Genomic DNA, 23800 nt, shown 5'->3' with positions numbered 1-23800 from the left:
ATTATTTCACTTTCTAATTTGGTTGAATTACATAGGTCTTTGATTAAATATTTATTGGGTATCTCCGTAGGTTTCTTTGCAAACCACTTAGATTGCTTTTATTAAGTACTACAGTATACGCAACATAAATTAATCAAATCATTGGTTTCACCAGCAGACCTATTGTGCTGGTTTACCGGTATTTCTCTTTTTTTTAAATATATATTTATTAAGGTTTTTCAATACAAAAAGGCATATTTAGTAAAACAAACATTGATTATTTAACATCTTTTCATCATAACTTTGGACTCCCTCACACCTCCCCCACACACTTGCATCGTTATAGAATTATTTCCAAGCAAATTATCATTTTGTTCATAGTCTTTAGATTCAGTCATTAAAATATGGTTAAACTTAAATCTAGTTTAGTGATAGACAATTATTTCTGTTCTGGCATCCCTGTCAACATTCAGCCAAATTACAATATTTTTGTAAATAAGTCTTAAATTTCTTCCAGTCTTCTTCAACTCTCTCTTCTCCCAGATCTCGGATTCTGCCGGTCATCTCAGCTAGTTGCATATAGTCCATCAACTGCATCTGCCATTCTTCCAGGGTGGGTAGATCTTGAGGGTTTACCGGTATTTCTCAATGCTGTGCAACACAGGAATCCATCACTAGCACAAGGGCCTTTGAGTCAGCGGACTGACAGCATTGGATACAACCCTTGGATTGGGCCCCAGTGCAAAGAAATAAGTTACTACCTAAGTACTGTGGGAATAAAACAAGTATGGGGGACTGCTGGTCTTCCACATGTTGCTGACCTACAACTCCCAACACCCTTGGCCACTGGCTATGCTTGCTGGGACTGACAGGAGTTGTAATACAGCAACAGTGCAATGCCAAAGGTTCCCCACACCTGGAACAGAAGTTTTTGCCTTTATAAAACATCAGACCACTGGTCTATTCAGTCCAGTATTATCTACCAAGCTGTGCAGCAGGTCTCAAAGTTCACAGAAAGCAACTCTTCCTTACTCTTCAACCAGATACCTTTTTCTTCAAGATGATAGGTGCTGAACCTAGGACTTACATGTCAACCCTCTCTCAATGCAATAGTTCAGAGGGTCTGCCAACTTCCTCCCCTATTGCAACGTGGATCACAGGTCTGTTTGCTTAAAATTACTTTGATCTTGTGTACTTTCACCATGGCTATTTAAAGTCTTATCAACTGTGAAAAGAAAATAAATAAAAGGGCAAGATGGGAAAACAAAGCTTCATAAGGCGGCTTCAGAGAAGGCTGCCTCTAGATTATATAGAACATTTTATGGCAGAACATCCCATGGCAGAAAAACCAATGCAAAAATCAGTTACAGAATTCCAGATACTGTGGAGTGGGGAAATATTTTTTACAAATACTGGAGGAGGAGAGCGCCCCTTTACAAAGCACTTCAGAATCAATCACACATCATGGTTTCATCTAGAGTACAGGTATAAATGAGGCCTTTTAAAAAGCACATTTCATTTTATGCTGGACAATTTAATCTTCACACTGGAAAGTTTAACAGATTGTCACTAGGTTTATTAAGCAACACTTTATGTTGACAAGCAAGTATTAGGCATACTTTCTCACATGAGAAAGACTTCTTTTTATAATCTAGTATTTTCTATTCCATATAAAGCCTGTAAAATCAGCCAATTATTTAAAACCTGTCTCCACCCTAAACTGGTGTGCACACACTAAATGAAAAAGAAAAAGAAACTGGTAGCTATGCCAGTCCATCAGAGAAAATCCAAAGCAAAGAGGAATGTTTAAAGCATCACAAAAAATCACAAAATACTGAGCAACTACTGAAAAGCTGAACTTGAAAGCTAGTGCACTACTTTGTAAATTTTGATGGTACCTAATGGAAAGTATTACACTACTGTCACTTTTGCGTAAGCAGAAGTAAAAGGGAGTGAATGACCATGAACTTTGTACACAGCATCTGAGTAACAGGAAGAACATTCAAATACTTCTCCTTCCAGGATACGCTTCTTCTTTCAATAGGACTATGGGAGTGGGAAACTGGGGACAGGCAAACTAAATAGCCATTTCATAACCACATTATTGTATAACATAAGCCAGAGTTGGCACAATACTGAACTAGACTAGACTATCACCTCGTACTACATGAAGCGCACCGTGAAACAAAAGTACTAAACATAAAGCCCTTCTGGATATAATGGGAACCATCCTTTCCCTTGGCACACTGGAGTTTCCATAGCATGCAAGACTGGAAACATTTCCAGAACTTACTTTAAAACCATGTCATTTTTATATTGTGGGACATAAACCAAATTGCAATGTATGTTTTAAGTAGTAAAATATTTTAATAGAATATATATAGGTGCTCATATTTCTAAGGTAGCAAAGAGCTCCAGTAATGGGCATCCTAAAATGTGTGTGTGTATGTGTGTGTGTGTGTGTGTGTGTGCGCGCGCACACACACACACACACACACACACGTTTTAACAAATGTGAAGGGCAGTTTGGGATTTTTCTTGGGTGGAAAACTAACCCTTCATCCTTTCCAGCAAAATGTGAGAATAACCATTATAAAATTTTCTTTTTTTAAAAAAGCCACAGCTCTGGCCAAAGCAAATGCAAGCAACTCTTGAAGGGAGAGGAATCTCCTGCAGAATAAAAATCTTTCTGTATTTTAAAGGACATGGCAATTCTCCTTGAGAAGCTTCACTTCTGAAGTTATGCCGTAAGTGTGAATATACGCTAAGCAATAAGTTCCTATGTAACAATCCAAACCATCATTTCATGGAGTATGGAAAATTCCCTTAAAAACATTTGACTATGCCAGTCAAAGTACCCTTTAATTTTTGCAACAAGTGTGGAAGATGGAGACTTCGTCCAGGTTTTCTCTTACTTTTCAAAAAGCCCATTCACAGGCCCACTCAGTGCACTGGATCTGGGCGTGCTGGGGATGCTCTTTCTCCCCCCCCCCACCCCACACACCTGCTAACTGCAGGGTAGCTCCAAAGGTTTGATTATATATGATTTTCATGTATATGGAATTGGGCTTGATGCATAGATGAGGGATTACTGTCAATCTTTGCTGTCAGCTTATCTAACTGATCTAATATAGTAGCAAATACTAGTATAATCATAAGGACGCTGCTCAGGACAGTACAACTATATTTTATGAGAGTTAACTGCAGCCATTTGGCAACACATGTAGCTAAACTACTACAGGCCTGCTCATGCAGAAAATCCTATCAATTATAGGTCAATTAAAGAGTCAAGGGGCATTTTGGAGTTTTATTTTTATCCCACAGTAATACCACCTTGAGACTCATTCAATCATTCCCAAGAAGAGACACACCCACTAAATACAAAGATGACAAAAGCTGTTGTTTCCAAGGTAAAGTCAGGAGATTCCCAGATGGTCCAAGGATGGACTATCAGTATTACAAGAAAACATAACAGAAGCAACCAGTTTGTGAGGTCTTATTAGACACACGTGCATACAAAGCATGGCATTAGGCTTATCAGAGAACTATTTAAATCACAGTTCTCTCTAAACCATCGAAATTTGGAATAGGCACAAGTTATTTCTGATTTTATTCATATTTTAAGAGCATATACTAGGAAGACTATACAAAGCAGATAAAATTGTTCCATACAGTGTTTCTTATTTACTGTCTCCTAATTCACAGACCCAAACATACCACTTAACTGTCAAATGCCAGTTTAATTGCACTAAACTAAATCAACCAACATAAAGTGTTCTATCACACAATTCATCAGTTTATCACATCACTTGATGGTCATTGTTTAAATTGGTTTAAAACGCCCATTTTGTTTTACTTGTAAACATACAACATTAGTTACTGGGTTTTAAATCTTCACTACATATTCAAAGTTTATTCCACCAATATGTTCTGGCATCAAGAGTCATCCAGATTTGGTCCATATGGGAAAAATTGGGGGAAGGGGGAAATATCATTGTTTTTGTTGCTATTTATTTATTGTTTTACACTTTTTAACACACACGCAAATACAAAGAAAGTTTCATATGGTTGAAATAATTGCTGTCAAGAGAAAAATGCCAGACTGCATGATAACAGATTTGGGTATATAAAACTATGCAAGAGGCAAAGCAATTTCTATACTTCCCACATGGTCAAGCCAATTGAAAATATGTTCCTTAGTCAACCAATTGTAAAAGTGCTTCTCAACAACAACTCTGAGAACATGTTTCAGTTGCCCTTACCTCCAGCTCTTCTCCAAGCCATATTTATGGGCTGTTTCTCCATAAAAGGGGCAAATTTGTCTGTAGAACAACTGGACTGTCTAGCACAGCAATCTGAGTATCTACACAAAAAGCCAGAACAGAAGCCCCAGTTGTTAAGTCCTTAACAATTTAATGCATGAGTTACAGATGGGAATAAAAGCTACAAACCCCTCAAGTATAGTTGTACAACTTCCTATTAGATAGAAAACTGTTATAATTAATTGGTGGCAAGATAGGCTTTGATGACTTCAGGCTAAACTGTCTTATTGCCCTGCTTTCAAAAGAAAACAACTAGTGTGATGCCCAAAACCAACTCTGGCTTAGTAAAACCATAGTTTGGTTTCTTTCACTTCCTCTGCAGCAAACAGAATTATGATGAAGGTTAACTGCCTCTGGGCCTGGGTATGGTAGACTGCCATTATGCTACACAATGACAGCGCTCCCCAGTGCTGTTCTTGGCAGCAAGAGTATCACAGGCATGACCAACCACTGAGAAACTATGCCAGACCGGAGGAGGGGGGGGCGATTTTGCAATTTAAGCCCTTCTGCTTTGTTCCACAATAAAATGTGATCTTTTAATACCTTGGGGAACTTAGGGAATATTTACAACAATATTTTGAAAGTAAGCCTTTCCAATTTAAGATCACTCCCCATCTTTAAAAAACTGTACAACAATCACCAACACATTTACCAATAAGCTTTCCCATTGATTTCAGTCCATTGAAAGCATGTTTACGATATCTTCTGTATCAAGAATGCATCCTACAAACAATGGCTGCCTAAAGCATTAGACAGCAAAAGAATGACAAGGCACATGGGCAACAGCACAATTAGTTTGCCACCTTTATTAGGCATGCACCTTATGTCTTAAGTGCTGTCGTTTCCCCCAGCATTTAAACGTAACATTTCTGTGTGTTACGTATCTGTTAGAAGAAACCCTGTCAGAAGAGAAATGGCAACCTTTTATACGGCCCATTTATGCTCTGCTTTCTGACCCAAAAGAGAGAACTTCTTAGAAGCCTTAGAAACTGCTGGCACTGCCATCAGCTTCTACACCTAGAAATCTAGAGTTCTACCACTAGACATCTAGAGTTCTGTCATCTGGTGTATCTATAAAGGCTCAGAGAGAAAAGAAAGCAACATTTTCTGCCTCAGAAGTCTATTATCCCTGTGATGGTATGATAAGTGGTATTACACAGAACCTTGGGACTCACAGTGAACAAGGAGAGTGGTAATACTCAAGCAATGCAGACTGGTCTACAGGCCCACAGAGAACTGGTCACAGTAAAAAGGTAAAAGGCCCCTGGACAGTTAAGTCCAGTCAAAAGCAGCTATGGGGTGTGGCACTCATCTCGTTCCAGGTCAAAGGAGTGGGCATTTATCCACAGACAGCTTTCCGGGTCATGTGGTCATCATGACTAAAACACTTCTGGCACAGTGGGATACCGTGATGAGTGACAGAGTGCACGGAAACACCATTTACCTTCCCACCGCATCAGTACCTATTTATCTACATGCACTGGTATGCTTTCAGACTGCTACGTTGGCAGGAGCACAGAGAACTGGAGCAATCTCAGATCTGTATTGAAGCTGTAACCTTCTACCTACAGAGAAAAGAAGTCAAATGACTGGAGGATCAAACTAACTAAAAGTAATATTTATGTCAGAGACATAAACTACACATTGCTCTTGTTCAGATAAAGGAAGGGAATCACTTTTTGTTGCAGTGTTGGGGAGTGGAAATGCAGCAGAAAGTGGGGGCAACTAAATTTTGCTACCTCCTGGTTTTTTGCCACAATTTTAAATGGGAAGGGGCATACACACTTAACACACTATGGGAGAAGTTACCGGGGGGGGGCAGAATAAGGGAAACAACTAGCTGGAAAAGGATTAGATGCCCCTCCCCACTGCTTCTCCTTTACTGTACCCCCTTGAAAGGATAATCAGGCAGCCGTAACACACATTTGGTTACAACCTGTTTTTGGGGCCCCATCAGCAGTATTCCACAATACAACACTAGACATGTCTACTCAGTAGTCCCATTGATCTCAGTATGGCTTACTTCCAGGTGAATGGGTATAGGACCGCAGCCTTAGTCACCCTGCAGCAGCATTTTTACAGAAAGTAGGCAAGCAAACCTGAAGTGCAGTGTAACTTAAATTACTCACAGCTTTGGAAGCAAACATCATAATTAAAGCCAAATGTAAATTAAACACCAGAATTGTTTCATCAGCTGTATTAGGAGAGCAGTAATTTAGAGTCATTGACAGGAAATAGGAAAAATGTATTTCCTCATTGCACCTAGAGCCAAGTGTTTCTATAGGGTAGAACTATAGCCCCAATGCTAAATATAGTGTGAGTCTTTGTGTTTTCTAGAAAATGGCACATAGGATTATTCTACTTGTATCCTTCAAAATCCTGGATTCATAACTTCCCTACAGAACATATGTAACATGGGACTTCAGCTAAAAATAAATATGGTCTTTCAGCAATAAATTAAGAGCTTATAATTCTTAGCATTTTGAATGTTCAAGACACTTCACACTGTTGTTGGCACCTGTCTGTCTTAAGAGACAATGGAGTGCATCTCCTCTGTGAAGCAGAGGCCTGGGCTGTGTGTATGGAAGTCCTAGGTTACCCAGACTCCAAGATGCCGATCTCAGCCTTGCCGATGTGGTCCAAAACAAAGCAAAGCAATACATTTGGCACCAGCTTGGCTGCAGGAGTTGCTGGAAGGAGGCGTACAAGACATCCAACCACCTTAAAAACTCTACTCCGGATTTCTGTAGAGTTTACTCTTAGCCTTTTCTTCTCCCAAAGATGTCCCACAAGGCAGCAGATAACACACTTTGCATGCACTTTGAATAATCCAAAGGGCCAGACTTCAAGGTAGAGATACTGAAGCTGATCAAACAGCTTTCCTAACACATGGCCCTAATGGGTGATATCCACACAAATGTTATTAGCCACTTCCACATGTTCCAATTAAGAACATACCATTTAAAAACACAGAATAAGCAGCATCAATTTTTGATTACTCAGACCAGGGGTAATCAAAAGGCAGTTCAGCATGTACTGGTAGATCTATGGGTGATTATCAGTAAGATCAGCAAGGGTTTCTGAGTCCCAGTATTTTTAAAAAACAACAACACCCACAACAACTAAAAGGCTTTCCACACACACAACACAACACAACCCATTACCTAGCGCTTGGCTGTGGTTGGTGGATCTTGAATGTTCTAGTAAAAACAAACAGACAAGAAAGACACAGACACAGCACATCCTGCAAACCTGAAATCTGCCAGTCCCTGACCCAGGGAACAAGCTCAAACAACTAGAGCATATTTGGGGGGAAATCTCCAGAAAGGAAAATACATTGTGATTGGGTGTTGGGTGACAGAATATGAACATGGAGCACAACCCACCAGAGTATTTTTTAGGCAAAGGTCTCCTTTACCTGAGAACTACACAAAATAAAAGCAATCCTATCATAATCAGTCTTTAATTGGATTAATTCCTGGTGGAGCCTGCCCTACATTACTTCTACACTTAGAATCTGAGATTGCAATACAAAATACCCACAATGTTTAAAGACTGAGGCTAACACCTGTAGAACACAAAAACCTCTAAGTGATTTAACCAATCCTGTCTTTAAAAATCTTTCCTTTTGGACTGCTGTGCAAAGCCCTCCAACAGAAACCAACCACAGATCTCCCACTGGTTTCACCCTATCAGATTCCTGCTGGCAGCAGCCAAAATATAGAGAGCCTGGCAGACAAGCAACAAGAATTTCATGCAAACATCAGATCACCCTACAAGCTACTACATGAAAGGCATGCCACAGGGCGACTGGCAACTATGAGGACCAGGATGCAGGATGAGGTAGGTTTGATCTGATTCAACAAACACTTCTTATGTTATTATGCTCTTTGTCTCTTACCACTCTCTTAAATTAACATAATAACCACTCTTGTAAAAACAAAAACAAAAAACCATTCAGTATTCTCGAGCACACAGAAATAGGTATCCTGCTATTTCATGTCTCTGAAATTAAGTAATGTAAGAAGCAGGTCAGGTATTAGACCCATAGCTAGGCTATTTATATCCTGCCCATAATCTGAATATCTCAGGACAGGGTAACACCAAATTCAGCCAAATAACCCTATCAGCATCAATAAAAACACAAAAGAAGGTAAAAATTCAATTTTTAAAGATCAGAAATCCAAATATATCAGGTTTTAAGCTCAGACTGAAATAACAGCAGTGCATGTTCTAGCAAGATTTCATAAAGCAAAGAGTTCCAAGGCAGGGGAACCACCTCAAGTCAGCTCCAGTTATAAAGCTCCCACAATAAGGACGATAAGGAGAGCAACCCTGGTAAATTAGGACTATATAGGGAGAAGTTCTTTTTCAAGTATTTAGATACCAAACCATTCAGGGCTTTATGAGTCATCTGTAACACCTTAAAATTGAGACTGGGAATGTATTGGCAGCCTGTGCAAATCTTTTAAAAACAGATGTGGGAACTCCATTCAGAAGCCAAGCCACTTCATTTTGCACTACTTGGAGTTTCCAGGTCATCTTCAAGAACAGCCCCAAGTAGACAGCATTATAGTAATCCAAATGAGACATTATTAACAGCATAGATTACTGTGGCCAGAGTATCCCTATGCATAAACAGCCATAGCTGGGGGAAAGCATTCCATGCTGCTGCTGCAATGTAGTGTCACATGGTAGAATCCAACAGTGCGCAGGCACACACACTCCCAACCTACACACTTGTTCTTTCAAGCAGAAAGAAGCACTGTCAAGAACAGGTCATTCACATAACTCCTGGAGCCAGGAACCACCAACTAAAGCATCTGTATTATCAGGATTCCGTTTTAATTTATACACCCTCAACCAACCTATTACAGTGATCAGAGACTACTAGTCCAGTACCTGCATGACCTCACCTGATTCTGATGACAAGAAGAAATACAGCTGGGTGTCACCTGTATAGTGGTGCCACCCAATAGGAGCTACCATTCACTTCGTAAGACATGAGAGATCATCTACAGCTCTGTAACCACCTTTGATGCTTGAAACAGAATGATGCAAGATACAACTGACATCACCGCTTGAGATATAATTATCAAATCACCCACCGTAACCTCAAGTATACATAGGTAAATTATTAATATAATCCCTTGGAATCTCAGGTTTGCAGCTTGCAAAGAATTACTGTATTACCTTTGCCCACTCTTTGCTGCTGGGGCTTCTATTTGGCTATATTTGGGGAAATGCAATCTTTGTTATCACAAACCCTGGTTCATGTTTTCCATGTTTTCCAGTTCTGGTTTGCTAGCTCATCAGAAGCCATTGCTTATGCCCTGCCAACAATTGTTCAACTTGCTTAAACATGGCTTGACATATCTGAATTGAGCTTCTGGAAGTATCAACTATTTCATCCAAATGTTGAACGCCACTGAACCTGAAGAAAACCACTCATAAACTCTCCCTTTTTCAGTTAAATGGTCATCCATGAACTATACACTGTATTCAAGTAAGGAGCATGTACTAAAAAAAGAAAAAAGATGCTGCATGCATCCTTTTTTTATTCAGATGCATTAGCTGGCAGATATAAAACCAGTTCCAGAAACTTTTCTCCATTGGGAGAAATGTATATCATTATTACTATAAAGCATTTGTATAGCACTTAATTCAAGAAGCTTCACATATACATGAACTTGAAAGTATTACAGTAACCCTGTAAGGTAGGTCAATATAAAAAAGATGGAGATCTGAGATTGAATTTTTATTTAGAAGATTTCTAAACCACTCCCTAAGCGGTGTACAAACTAGCCTTAAACCAGCTACTGGGTTCATGGTAAAAACCAAGGCCTTTCAAATGCATAACCACTAGCAATATAATTTATTAGCAAAAGAAAGAAACCTGCATGGATTTTATAACAGCATGCCACAAACAGGATACTAGTTTCCTGTTCACTCCTCTTTGCAGGTTTTTCGTTTACAGTATTCAGAGGTACAGATTTTTCTCATATATTCTCCCATGCAGAAAAATGGTCAGACTGAAATTGGCCTGTTGCCTCTTTGCTGCCTGCTGTCAGAATTGGAAAGGATTTCAAATAGATAAGGTAAGACATAGCTCAAGATCTTACGTTAACTTTGACAGAAGACAATTGCACAGAAATTCCCTCATTCTTTCTATTTAAATGCCAGAATAGACACAGCAAGAAGTTCCCTCACTCACTCTTCTTGCATTGTGACAAATTTTCAACTACTGTACTTTAATCTGTAATGTTTAGCATTGGTCAAACTGCCAGTACTCATCAACTATAGATATCAGTCATCATTCCTAGTAATTAAATGATGAGTGTCTAGCAAACTAAGAGTACCACTCGCCAGGGAAAAGTCTCTAAACATTTAGTTATAAAGGCAATTGATCATTTAGTACCAAAATTACATTTAAGTCACAATCCTTATCATAACAAGGCTCTCTAAGGCCACACAACATAAAACTGCCTAATGCAAAAGGATAAGAAATCTTACCATTCTTGAGAAAAGAAAACCTGCACACTACTCACTTTTTTCCAGTTAGCTCTCTAATGGATATTCATTTCCTCATTTGATCAGAAAAAGGGAAAATAATATTCAGAAAATAAAGCCTAGAAATGAGTGTTCACATCTTGTGACCGAAATGGGAAGACCTATTTCTTCACAGCTTGTAAGGATGACAAACAGCAGCTTTAGACAAAGAAAGCTGGACGCGGTTATCAAGGAAATCTGCATTTTTTTACATCAACAACCTGAACAACTGTTCACAGCTATTCCTTTTTTTAAAAAAAAATACAAGCCTGTCCAGATAGGAGGGAAATGATATCATCAGTTTTCCAGTAAACTTCAGCTTCATGACAACAAACCCTACCAGCGCTGTCCTACCTACTATCAGTGTACAGAGGCAGGTTTCTTAATTTTCGGTGTACACTAGTGATTCAAACAAATTCTTACATCAGTCCACTCTACACAATCCTGCTATGGACAGAAGAAGCTGCAGTGACCAAGTTTCTTCAGGTGAGACAATTGGGGGTTGACCTCCGAATTTAGGTGAGTTTAGGGATGGAAGAAGCACAGAGAAAAGAGCAGTGACAATAAAATGTGATGGCAAGCGGGGAAGATGGCAGAGCACATGGGGGAAGCAAGTATGGTATTTGCAGCCCACTGCCCCACCGCCCTCTTTTTCCAAGCCTTCCTCACAGCCTTGGCGGCGGGAGGTGGGAAAAGCGAAGCTTAGCCCCTTGACATGCAATGGAAGCCAAGCAGACCAGGACACACGTATCGCATATGTATGTATGTTTACACGCACCCATATTTCAAGCGCGTATTAAACGCGAGTTTTTTCCCTACCCCATGTGAAACTCCACACACCGGATATCAATATAGGTACGGGATATATATGTACATATGCGAATGCTGCTCTCAGGCGTAGTTCGCGAAGCAGCTCGCAAAAAAGCAGCGCCCGCCCCGCGAAACAAGGGTGTTGTGTGAAGGGGGGGCGGGAGAGGGAAAAGAAGCGCGTAGCGAAGGAGCATCCCCGGCGTCAAGCCTCCCTTTCCCCGCAGCCGCCTCCCTCCTCCCCTTTCCCCTTCCCCTCAGGGCGGCCGGCCGGCCGAGACGTACCCAGTATCAGGCACACCAAATCCAGCGCCACATAAGGGAGCCTCGTCTTGTCAAACATCGCGGCGGCGCCCGGGACTCCGTCTGGACCGCGCCGGGCTCACGAACAGCGGCAGGGGCGCGGAGGCTGGGAGCCCGAGCTCAGCCGCATCCAGCCACAGGGCCAGCTGAGGCGACGAGGGAGGAAACGAGAAGGAAGAGAGAGGGGGTGGCGGGTTTCGCGGAGCACGCTCCCTCTCTCTCCCCGACGGCACCACAAAGCACCTCCTGAGGCGCCGCCACTATTATGCGGCCCTCGCGGACGACGGGCTGGTGCTTTAAGGGAGGGGAGGGGAGCGACCAAGGAAGGGAAGGCGGGGTTCGCGCAGGCTCCGCCCACACCGCCGGCGTGCTCCGGATCGCGACGCCGCCGCCGAGCGATTCTCTCCCACCCCCGTCATGCCCTTCATCCTACCAATCTTTCTTTTTCGTTGACTTCCGACGCGGCCAATCAGAGCTCTCTTTCCGACGTTTCAAGTACGTTTCTCCACCAGGAGGCTGGCAATCGCCCTTCATTTCCCGCCCCCCTACGCTTTCTAGATGGGCGCGCGCGCAGTTTTTCTCCTCACAGTTTGCCGGAAGCGGTCATGGGCATTTAAAGGAGGAGATGTGATTTTTGTTCTCTCACTCCCCTCGCCTCGCCCTGTCTGTCAGTTCTTAAAAATACAAATGAAAGAAGTGTTTTTTAAAAAAAACAACAACAATAAAATTCAGGGAGGTGGTTTAATTGTGATAAAATTATGCAAGGGAGAGATTGGACACGTGTTTTCCATTACATCTGTCTATACAGCTACACTTGCATTAAATAAAACCCAACATGTCCTGGGGAGTCCCAGCTGCAATGGATTGCGACGGGTCTTAGTCAGAAACGTTGACTCTGAATCACTGTAAAGCCCTGGAACTTACTAGCTGAACTTTTATATCTCAACCTATATTGTAATAAGGTTTGTTGAGATATAAAATACACAAATTGCTCCACTGACATAGTGGGACAGCAGAAGAGTCCGAAATGTGTATGCAACTCTGAATTTGTTATATATAACAAGAGGAATTATATTTCAAATGTGCTTTCAAATTCCAGGAAGTGTTGGCTCTCTGATTTTATTGTCTAAAACCTTATTGGAAAAGTGTGTGGGATGTGGAAATAAGTTGATTACCCATATTAAAATGATTTGCAATCCATGCCTTGTCATCTTAATTATCTGTTTTGAATGCAAGAGATTGTAGTATGCAAATCAGTTATAAAACCAAGAGATCAGTGATTCACTCACTGATAATAACAGACCTAACACTGTACAATCTGGAAATACTGCATTTTAGCTGAAAGGAAGGCTGTTCCATACACACCAATTCAATGACTATATCAGGGGAACTATGTTTTTCCCTAAGGAAGGGTGTTGTTGCTGTGGTTGTTGTCAACATAAAAAAATGATATTTTGCCACAGAAATTTTACCCCCTTGCCCAGTTGAAACTTCCACTGCAATTGTTATACAGAATATGGTTATGTAACATAGAATTGACTGCATACAGGACTTAACATCTGAATAACAGGACTTACCACTGTGTTTGGTAACTGGTTTTAAAATTTTAAATAAAATTCTTAATAATAATAATAATAAAAATCTCATTTTTTCCCATTATTCTATATTTCTGAGTATGTATTTATTACTGGCATTTCAAAACTACCACTTAGTCCTTTGATGCTACAACTTGGGTCAGCAAACTTTTTCAGCAGGGGGCAGGTCCACTGTCCCTCAGACCTTGTGGGGGGCCAGACTATATTGGGGGGGGTGAACGGATTCCTATGCACAATATCCACACCAGGCAGGCCCCACAAATAACCCACAGGTGCATTTTAAAAGGACACATTCCATGCAAGAGCACCAGGCAGGCCAGGCAGTATTGTAGATGATAAAAATTTTAAAAAAAATGAATTTTTTCCTTACCTGCACTGATGATAGTCATTGTTTGGATGGGGGGGGTCCTTGCCTGGGTTTGGTGCTTTGTTGTGGCCTGCTGGTCCTCCTGCTGCCAGCACCTCTTCCACGCTTCGGGGGTGGGATGGGGGCCCTCCTGCCAGCAGCGGAGGCCTGATCACCACCGCGCAGCCAGCAGGGAGAGCTCCTGCCTCTTCTCCCCACCCTCTCTCTTTTCCCTCCCCCCATAAATCACCTCCTCCCCCACCCTGGGTGGTGCCTCTTTTCCCGCCAGGGGCAACTCTGCCTCCTTTTCCTCCTCCTGCACCTCCTGAAGGAGGACCTCGTGTGAAAACGCATGGCAGCTTCGCTCTTTTTTGTCTTTTTTTTCCAAGGAGCTCAGACAGCGGCCAGGCCGAGTTAACGACCCTCGCGGGCCTGATCCAGCCCACGAACCGTACTTTGCCAACCCCTGTGCTACAACAAAACTACTCAATGCAACATTCTCAGCATTCAAGCATCATGTCCAAACTATTTCACCTTACTCCCTCTGCCGTACTCGAAGGTCGTTACCAAAAGACTCCATTTGAAAAACGACTCTGCCCATGCAGAGATGGCAACACGGAAACAGTGTCCCACGTCCTCCTATCCTGCCCCCTTTATAAAGACCTAAGGAATGAGATTATTACTCCACTCATTCTCTCCAACCCCGGCCGTCCACAAGACATTATACTGTTCTTTCTCTTATCTGATACGGACAGTCAGACAACAGAGAAGGTCGCAAGGTACATCGAGAGAGCTGTGAAATTGAGGGCCACCATCTGAGTGACAGACGTGTTCATCTGACGGACCTCCTTTTGTTTGTTTTTATCCCCTCTTTATGTTTATTTTATTTTATTTTTAATTCTTGTATAGCTGTGGCCTGTTGGCTTTGCTAATAAAGTTCTGATTGATTGATTTCACCTTACAACCTCACCGACACTTACAAGAAATAGTTGAGCAATAGATTGTCAACCTACAAGGCAACAGAGCAATGTCAAACAGGATTTAGCAGACTGACAAGTTCTCGAATTATAAATATTAAAGATTCCTTGTATTGTTTCCTGATCCTTCGAGTTCAGGTTCAGGACATTTTCCATAGTGTGTCATTAAGAACGCTTTTTAGTCTGGAATATGCTACTTGTTAATATTGTTAGCAAGGCATAGAAAGCAAAAAAAAATTACAATATTACATGACTGAAATTGCATTCTAGCAATAACCAACATTTTGCAGTTGAATTATATGTGGGGGGGAATCTAGTTTAAGTGAAAATGGCCTCATGCGCTGTGAAAATGGAGCTCAGTTGGCAAGGTGGTAAACTAGGATGACACAATAGAGACATGGGTTAACAGTAAAAAGAATTTAACAACAACTACAGGTCTCCATGCAAATAAATAAATAAATAAATAAATAAATAAATAAATAAATAAATGCAAATAAAATTACAGAAATGATTGTTCAAGCACTTTCTACAAAGCCGAGTTTCTCTTCTGCCTTTCCTTATATGTGATATCTAAATGACTAGTCACTAGTGGGCCGTAGAACAAAATGTTGCAATGCGGAGTGCTCCTACTTCTGCATCCAACTAAACCAGTCATTCCATTACCATTACCATTCCCCTCCACTTCTCCATTTTAATAAACATGCTGATACTTCCACTCTTGTGCAAGGATGTTTTAGCTATACAGGCACTCAGATAATGAGTCAGTATCATGGCATACAATCTAGTGGACATTACAAGAATCACTTTGGATTGTAAAAAAATAATAATTAAGAAGTTTATGCAATGTGCATACTATTACGACAATAAGATTGCTGGAGTTAAACTATTAAGTGCTTGCAATCTTTATTTCGATTCATGAGTTCTGGGTAACTACACTTAGTTCCAGGTAGATTAGTCTAATCACACTTTAGTTATTTCTGACATTTATATCTCACCCTTGAAGGGCCACTTGACATTCCCAAGACTACTTACAAAAGAGTAAATAATACAAATATTACAAAACATGAATTTATTTATTTATTTGAAGAATATAGGACAGTCTAACACTCTACTCAATTACAAGTTATCACAGATTCAAATACTTAAAAGCTTTTAAAATTACACTGCTCATAAGGCAAAACAAGAAATCACTTTGAGAGGGGCTTCTAAACCTGCATAAAAGATAGGTCTAAACTCTAGGCACAGATCCTTGAGTGGTAAGAGTAGCGAGGGGGAAGCAAAAATGTGTTCTGAAATGATGATGTGTTCTGAAATGATGATGCGTTTTTTAAAATGGCTCCAGTAAGAAGGCTTATGATGCTTCTTGCAGTGATGTCAGAGGCACTGCCTGATAAGAGGCTAGGACACAAGTGCTATTCCACTGCTTCAATACTAACAATTTTGTTGTGTTTACCATAGCAAGAATCTGTAGGTGAGATTACGTAAATGTTGCAGTATTGCATCTGCTCCACCAGCACAAGTATTTTCACAATCTCCCTTCTCCTCCTCCCTGACAGTGCTCTGGGGGGAATCTCCCAACCCCACAGAGATGATGGGGGGGGGGTTGTACCTGGGAGAAGGACAGAAAGAAAGCGCCAGTTGCCCTAGTAGAACTTCTTGCACAGGCTCCCACTAGCAAAACTGTATAGTTGAATATGGTCCATTGTTTCCCGCAAACATTTGGTGCTGGGAAACTGCCATTCTCCTGGAGTGGAAGTATTTATGGAGAGGATGACATCTGGATTACACTCACTGAATTAGCATATGTATATCTGCAACACAAATGCAACCCAGCATCTGTAAGATCCTAGAGAACTGCAACAAGTACGGATGAAGCATATACTATGCTTTGATAAATACAGCCTTAAAATTTATGAGAAGCATCTCTGTAGGGCAGGATTTTCAGAGCTTCTAATAATACTATTCATCTGTGCTCACAGAGGTCAGCAATGCTTTGTGTTGAGCCATAAACATAACAATATTTTTTTTCCATTGCCAGCTGTACCAAGGGAACTCATTAGTTCACAACAGTTTTCATTTTAAAACACTAATAAAAGTCCATTGGACCAAACTCAAACTTCTCATATGTGGACATACAACTCCCAGCACTCGCTGAATTTTGTTACAATATCAAAATAAAAATTGACGTCACGGGATGCAGTGGGGGAGGAAACCCACAAGATTAAGTTAAAAACAGACTTCACAATGTGATTCTCACAGTCCTCTGTTGGATCAGCCACTGTGGTTTGTTCAGAAACTACTTTAAGGGTCACATGCCAAAGCATTTACATTACAAAAAAAGTGCAAATCCACTTTCAGCCAAATGTAGTTATTGTGGGAACCAGCCTACACAATCACACTGAGGATGTGAATCACCGAGCATATGAAGCTCCTCTTGGGATCAGGAACTTCCCCCACTGGGACTTAAGACAGAAGTTGGAGGGCGCCTTGTGGGTCACCTAACCCAACCTCCCACTCATGTCCAAAGTGAGAGCACTCCAAAACAGGTAGCAGGCTGTGGAGTGGGGCAGAGATGTCATCATGACACCAAAGTGACTGCAGCTTACATAGGTGGGGCAGGGCAGGACGTCAGAGCTGAGTGGGTGAATTGGCTGAGACAAACTGGTACTCCCTTCGGTGCACCCATTCATCAACCTTGTTCTACCCTGCCACATCACCATCCAGACAAGTTGCAGCATTGCCAGTGTGAGGAGCTCTGCCCCATCGCAAGGGTGCTATGGTCCCCATCAGATGGCCATCCAGCCTTTTCCTGAAGACCTCAAGTGAAGGAGCGCCCACCACTCCTCTAGGCAGTGTTCTTTTTCTTTTATCTTGGGACCCCAGATGTGGACTAGAACTCCTATACTTCCTAGTCAGTTTAGCCAATGATCAAAGATGATGAGAGTTGTTGTTAAACCACCTCTTTTTATTTATTTATTTATTTATTATTATTATTTTGAGTTTTATACATTTCAATAATGTTACAATCAATTTAACATTTCAAAACTCGACTTCCTTCCCCCTCTTTCCACAGTTCCTTAAATTTATTTTTAATATTTTCTGCATATCCAAATTAACTTAATTTGCTCATTTATTCATCTACTTTAAATACCGGTATACACTCTTACAAAACTGCAGGTTATTACAATAATCCTGCTAATATTCTTATCTGTTTACAGTGTATTTGTAAGTATTCAATAAGCCATTTCCATGTTGTAGTTTGTTAAGGGTTGCTGAGAATTGTACTACAAGGAACCAGAATTCTCGGGATGTGGGTGTGAAATGTGCTGTCATTGATAAAAACACTGAAGACTATTGTGTTTCCTCCATGTTGATGAACCACCATTAATAAGCACTCTTAAAAAGAGAGAGAGAGATAAGATTCATCTGTCAAGATTTCTTCTTAACAAATCCATGCTGACTCCTGCTAATCACTCCACTAATAAGATGCTTACAAATTGACTCCTTTGTCATCTGTTCCTAGTATCTTCCTTGTTTTCAGAGACAAACTGGTCTCAAGTTCCCTGGGATCACCTTTTCCTGAAGATTGAGACATCTATCTGTCTCCAGCTCTGTAACACCTTATCTGCTTTCTAAGATTTCTCAAAAGGTTCTGATAGCAAGATATATATTTTTTTGTTCCCTAGGAAGTAATTCAGCAGACCTGAACTCCGTTAACGTAGCTACCGGTAGTCATTTCCTGATGGATTCCTTATTAATCTTGAGCTGCAATCTTTACTTCCTTGCCAGTTGCACTACATATACAATGTTGCATAAGATGGCACAGAAATATTACATTTGCCTTGCAATGACTTGATCTCTTTTGCACATCCTTTGGCAATAAGGATGAATGCTCAAGCCATTTTTGTAAATCAGTTTTGCAAATTGCCTTTTGAATTGGTCCTGAAAGCTCAGCTACCCATAGTCTGCACTGCAGTACTTGTCTTTATATTACATTCTGCAGTACTTGTCTTTATATTACATTCAGCATAACTGAAACAAACCTGATGAGCTGAGAAGTGGGGGAAATCCTGGCTGTATTGCTGTACTGGATTTTCTTGCTAATTGGGAGCAGAACTATACTGAAGATGTTAGCATACTTTATGTTATCGTGAAAGCATGTGAAGTTCAAAACCTAAACAAAAGAAGCAAAGGACAGTACTGTACTTTAGCTCTTACAGAACATAAAAATATAAGAAGAATCCTGCTGGATCAGGCCAATGCCTATCTAGTCCAGCATCTTGTTCTCACACATGAGAAGCCTTCAAGTAGAATCTGAGCACAACAGCAGTCTAATTTCTGTGATTTTCATCAACTTGGAATTCAGGAGCATATATACTGTCTCCGACTGTGAAGGCAGAATATACAGTACAGTGGTACCTCGGGTTAAGTACTTAATTCGTTCCGGAGAGCTGTACTTAACCTGTAACTGTTCTTAACCTGAAGCACCACTTTAGCTAATGGGGCCTCCTGCTGCTGCCACGCCGCCGGAGCACGATTTCTGTTCTCATCCTGAAGCAAAGTTCTTAACCTGAAGCACTATTTCTGGGTTAGCAGAGTCTGTAACCTGAAGCGTATGTAACCTGAAGCATATGTAACCTGAGGTACCATTGTAGTCAATGCAGCTAGTAGCTACATACTGTACAGCCTTACCATTATTTGGTTTAGTAATATTTTAAGCCTCTTGATTACTCACACCTATTTATTTTTGTGAAACTCCATAAAATACCCTACATCTGATGGTATGGTAAAAATAATAGGCCTAAGAATCACAATATTCTCAGGAATGAATTATGACAGCCCTAGCTAGCAAGAGATTGAAATGGCACACATGACAGCACATTGATGCTATGTAAAATGGTGTTACATTGGTCAGAAGAAATGTTGCCATTAAACACATTTCAGGTAACATCGCATTTTCTTAATGCTAATAACATAAAAGAAGAGAATGAAGTTAAAAATATATAGATTTTTCATTTGTGTGTGGTTTGTGACCTATGTTACATAATCAGCCAATGTGAGCTCATCTGATTTTGATCCTAACATATTTTGTCAGTTCATCAATTGAGAAAGCAAAATGATCAATGCAACAAAGTCATTAACATTTTGTCTATTTTTTGGAGAGGTCTTTAACAGAACTTTAGTGGGGTGGGAAATGAAGAATTCTGAATCATCTTGCATGTCATGCTTTTGGTTGTTTTATTCATGTCTAAAATTCCATTTTGGAAAAACTGTTGCCAGATCACAAAACGTTGAAAAATTATCTTTAAAATGACAAAATTCTTTCCAGTAGCACCTTAAAGACCAACTAAGTTAGTTCTTGGTATGAGCTTTCGTGTGCATGCACACTTCTTCAGATACACATGTTATCAGTTAACATGTTTTAAAATGACGTAAAACATGTTAACTATATATATGAAAATGAAAAATAGATCTGTAGGTTGATGAATTCATGGAATTACTCAAACATGTCCTCTGTCACTCAGCTACAGCCCTTCACCTAAGAGAGGGGATGAGGAACCTGTGGCTTTTCAGACGTTGTTTGACTCTGTTTGACACCAGCATGAAATTAATGAATAATAATAATTAAAAAAGCTCAATTCGGCCTCTCCATGCTGGGTGTGTGGGGAAACAGTCCATGTTGAATTCTTTCCTGTCCATGCAGCTGCTCAAAGGCACAGAAACCTTGCCAGAAAAATAAAAAAAGGTGGCAACCCTAACACTAGCTCATTGAATTTTTTTGCCTTAGCCTCATGTTCTTAACACCTCCACTCAACTAATCCAAGTTCACCATGAAAAAGTCATTGCTGGACTTGCTCCCAAACGCTACATGTCACCTTTCAGCAGCCAAGTTCCTTGCTTTCCACACTGAACTCTCTTTAGCAGAAGACAGGAATCATCAGCTGCTGCTTTGCATTATTGCTCAGACAAAATCCCTGGGCCAGAGGTCCGTTTCCACCTGGAACTACAGATCAGGGGCAGACTTTGGTCTTCCAAATTTTTGTGGCACCCTGTGCAAGGCCAAAATTTGGTGCCCCACACCTCTAGCATTCCATTCTGTTCAATTCACTATGCCATAGTTGTGATGCCCTGCAGTGCCCCCTCGATTCAGCACCCAGTGCGGCAGAATCAGTTGTTGTTTAGTCGTGTCCGACTCTTCGTGACCCCATGGACCAGAGCACGCCAGGCACTCCTGTCTTCCACTGCCTCCCGCAGCTTGGTCAAACTCATGTTGGTAGTTTCAAGAACACTGTCCAACCATCTCGTCCTCTGCCGTCCCCTTCTCCTTGTGCCCTCAATCTTTCCCAGCATCAGGGTCTTTTCCAGGGAGTCTTCTCTTCTCATGAGGTGGCCAAAGTATTGGAGCCTCAGCTTCACGGTCTGTCCTTCCAGTGAGCACTCAGGGCTGATTTCCTTAAGAATCGAGAGGTTTGATCTTTTTGCAGTCCATGGGACTCTCAAGAGTCTCCTCCAGCTCCATAATTCAAAAGGCAGAACCGGTAGCACTGCCCTAAGTCTGCCTCTGATTAGATGCTGGATTGTGTGCCTTCTGTATAGCATGCCCAGGTGCAAAAGAGAACTGTGATCCTGCCCTGCACATTTAAGTGCTGTGTAGAAGAGAGAATTTCAGCAGACATAGCATGCAGGACTTTGCCTTTCCTCCACTTACCAAGTGTTGAGCCTCAGAAGGCGGATGTTTCAACAGGAGTGCAGCTTGGCCCTGCCTGAGAGCCTTCCAGACACGACAGCCAGTTCCTATGCCATAATGCCTCCATGTAGAAAAGACCCCTTATGTTCATCTATGCTAGTTTTTAACAGGCAGCTGTTGCTGCTGCTTTGTTTTTAGCATGGATAAGAGGCACCATAGGGAGTTTGCCTGTGGGAGAATGAAAGGTACAGTCTGAAGTGCAATGGAAGTAAGATGCAAAAGGTTAGAGGGTCCCTGCACCTTTATCAGCAGGTGACACTTGCGATCTACAGATTCTGAAATCCTCTCTTCTGCACAACTCTTAAAAGTACAGGAGCCGTGCTCTCGTTTGCATCTGGCCACCTTAGAAGTTGCAAAGATAGGAAATCTATACCTTACGAATCTTGGCTGCAAAATGAGTTTTTGGCATGCATTTTTTTCTGCTTTTGAAATTACAGCCTGATCCAACACAGATGTACTCAGAAGGAAGCCCTGCTGAATGCAACAGAACACAAAGCTAGTGTACGTGCTACCCTTGCCCAAAGCAGGATCCTTGTGGAGATTTCCTCACCTCCGAAAAAGCCGTAACATTCATATGCTCTTACCTCATGTAGCAAATAGCTATGTCCTCACCGTATGTGCCTGACTGCTGTTGGCAACAGCGGACAGTGTGAAGGGCTATTAAATGGCACCTTTGCAAGTGTGTTAGAGAAACTTGGTGGTGATGCCCTTTCCTGTAGCATCTGTGTGGTGATTTCCTACCTTGCTGCCCTAGAAACAGTAGATTGTAACCAAGCCATTTGCATGTCGACAACATGCAACATATAACATATATGAGCTGAGAAAATTCTCTTCCAAAGGATTTACAGAGTGCTCAGATTCCTGAAGATGATTGTCTAGAAGGATCGGCTGTTCCTTTTGGCTCACCTGGTTATTTTGATGTTGGGCATGATCCTGCGAATTCAACTCAGGCATGTCTGTTTCCTCCCCACCTGTCAAGTTTTTTGTGTGATGTCATTACTTCCATTGGGGATCCAGGCTTTGGTTTTGTAGACCCCTCTGAAGCACCAGTCCTCATCTTACATAAGGGTGCAACAATAGAATTGCGAAATACCCGGGTTGGAAAAACTCCTCTGCTTGACAATCTGAATTTTAGCTTGTGAATCAGTGAGGGCAGTCTAGTAGAGGAAAAAGTTAACATATTTTTTTGGATTTGATTTGTGGTATTCAAGGGTTCAGTCCTAACTAAGTCGATCTCTGTAAGTCCAATGCCAAGTAAGTCTGCTAAATGTCGTTTGGAACGCTGGGCACCTTTCCAGTTAGGAGTTTGATCTGGCCTTCCACAAATTGTCATGCAGATCTTTTTTGGTTGGAAGGTTAAATAAAAAGAGTTTGTTTTAAGAGCCTCTGCACATTCTATGTCAAGCTTAGGGGTCTGCTCTGGTTGTTGCCAATTCACTTTGGTACTATGGTGTTCTGTTAATGCCTGCTTGTTATTAACTGATAAACTGTGGACCTCTTTGGATAATTGTGTTATTTGAGAGGCAATACCTCTAATTTGTTGGAAGATATGCTCAACCGTTCTTGCAATTAGAGTTAATTGGGTGCTCTCCCTACTTGTAATTCCTTCATCTCTTAGCGGCACAGGATCAACTTGCCCCATTGCTGGATTCAGTTCCACGCTCTCACCTTGAATAGTCTTCCTACACTCACAATCAAGGGGAGAAAACCTTTTTTGTTGGAACTATAAAAGCAGATTTGTTTAAAAAGTCCTCTATTTTAGATTGTTTGGAAACCTGTGAGAGAGCTACATCCTCTGGGTCCCTGTAGCGTTTACTAGCAGGCATAGCGTCGCCGTGGGGAGCAAACAAGGAGAGGTTTCCCCAACCGAAAAAGAGAGAAAAGGCTTGCAATTTATTATTGGATAGCTGTGTATTCCAATATGCCATTTCTGAATAAATCAATCCCAGATATTTAAACGTATTTACTTGGTTTATGATGTGTTCATCCAGGTGCCAAACATGCTTTTTAGGGCGCTTCCCAAATACAGTGATCTGCGTCTTATCGTAGTTTCTAGATAAAGCATTCCTTGTGCAATATGAACTTAATTTTGCAAGCAGCCATCTCAGGCCCACCTGTCCCTCAAGAGAATTACAAAGCCATAAAGAATGGTGGTTGCTGATGGTTACATCTGA

General features: G+C 41.2%; 1 protein-coding gene across 2 annotated transcripts in view; it reads right to left on the bottom strand.

The window, feature by feature from the left end:
* The window catches only part of PLPP1 (phospholipid phosphatase 1), a 93480-nt gene extending 81084 nt beyond the window's left edge, over positions 1-12396 (bottom strand). The window contains exon 1 of one of the 2 annotated variants that reach the window (XM_083466249.1): positions 11943-12396. In XM_083466249.1, the coding sequence (XP_083322375.1) occupies positions 11943-12000 (58 nt within the window). In that variant the 5' untranslated portion in view covers positions 12001-12396. The remainder of the gene's footprint in view (positions 1-11942) is intronic. The other variant, XM_083466250.1, reaches the window with a different exon arrangement.
* Between the last annotated feature and the right edge of the window lie 11404 nt (positions 12397-23800).

The sequence above is a fragment of the Podarcis liolepis genome (assembly GCF_965112155.1).
Source record: "Podarcis liolepis genome assembly, chromosome: 11".
NCBI lineage: Eukaryota > Metazoa > Chordata > Lepidosauria > Squamata > Lacertidae > Podarcis > Podarcis liolepis.
Note: the sequence above shows the minus strand (reverse complement) of the source record. Positions and strands in the feature narration are given on the sequence as shown.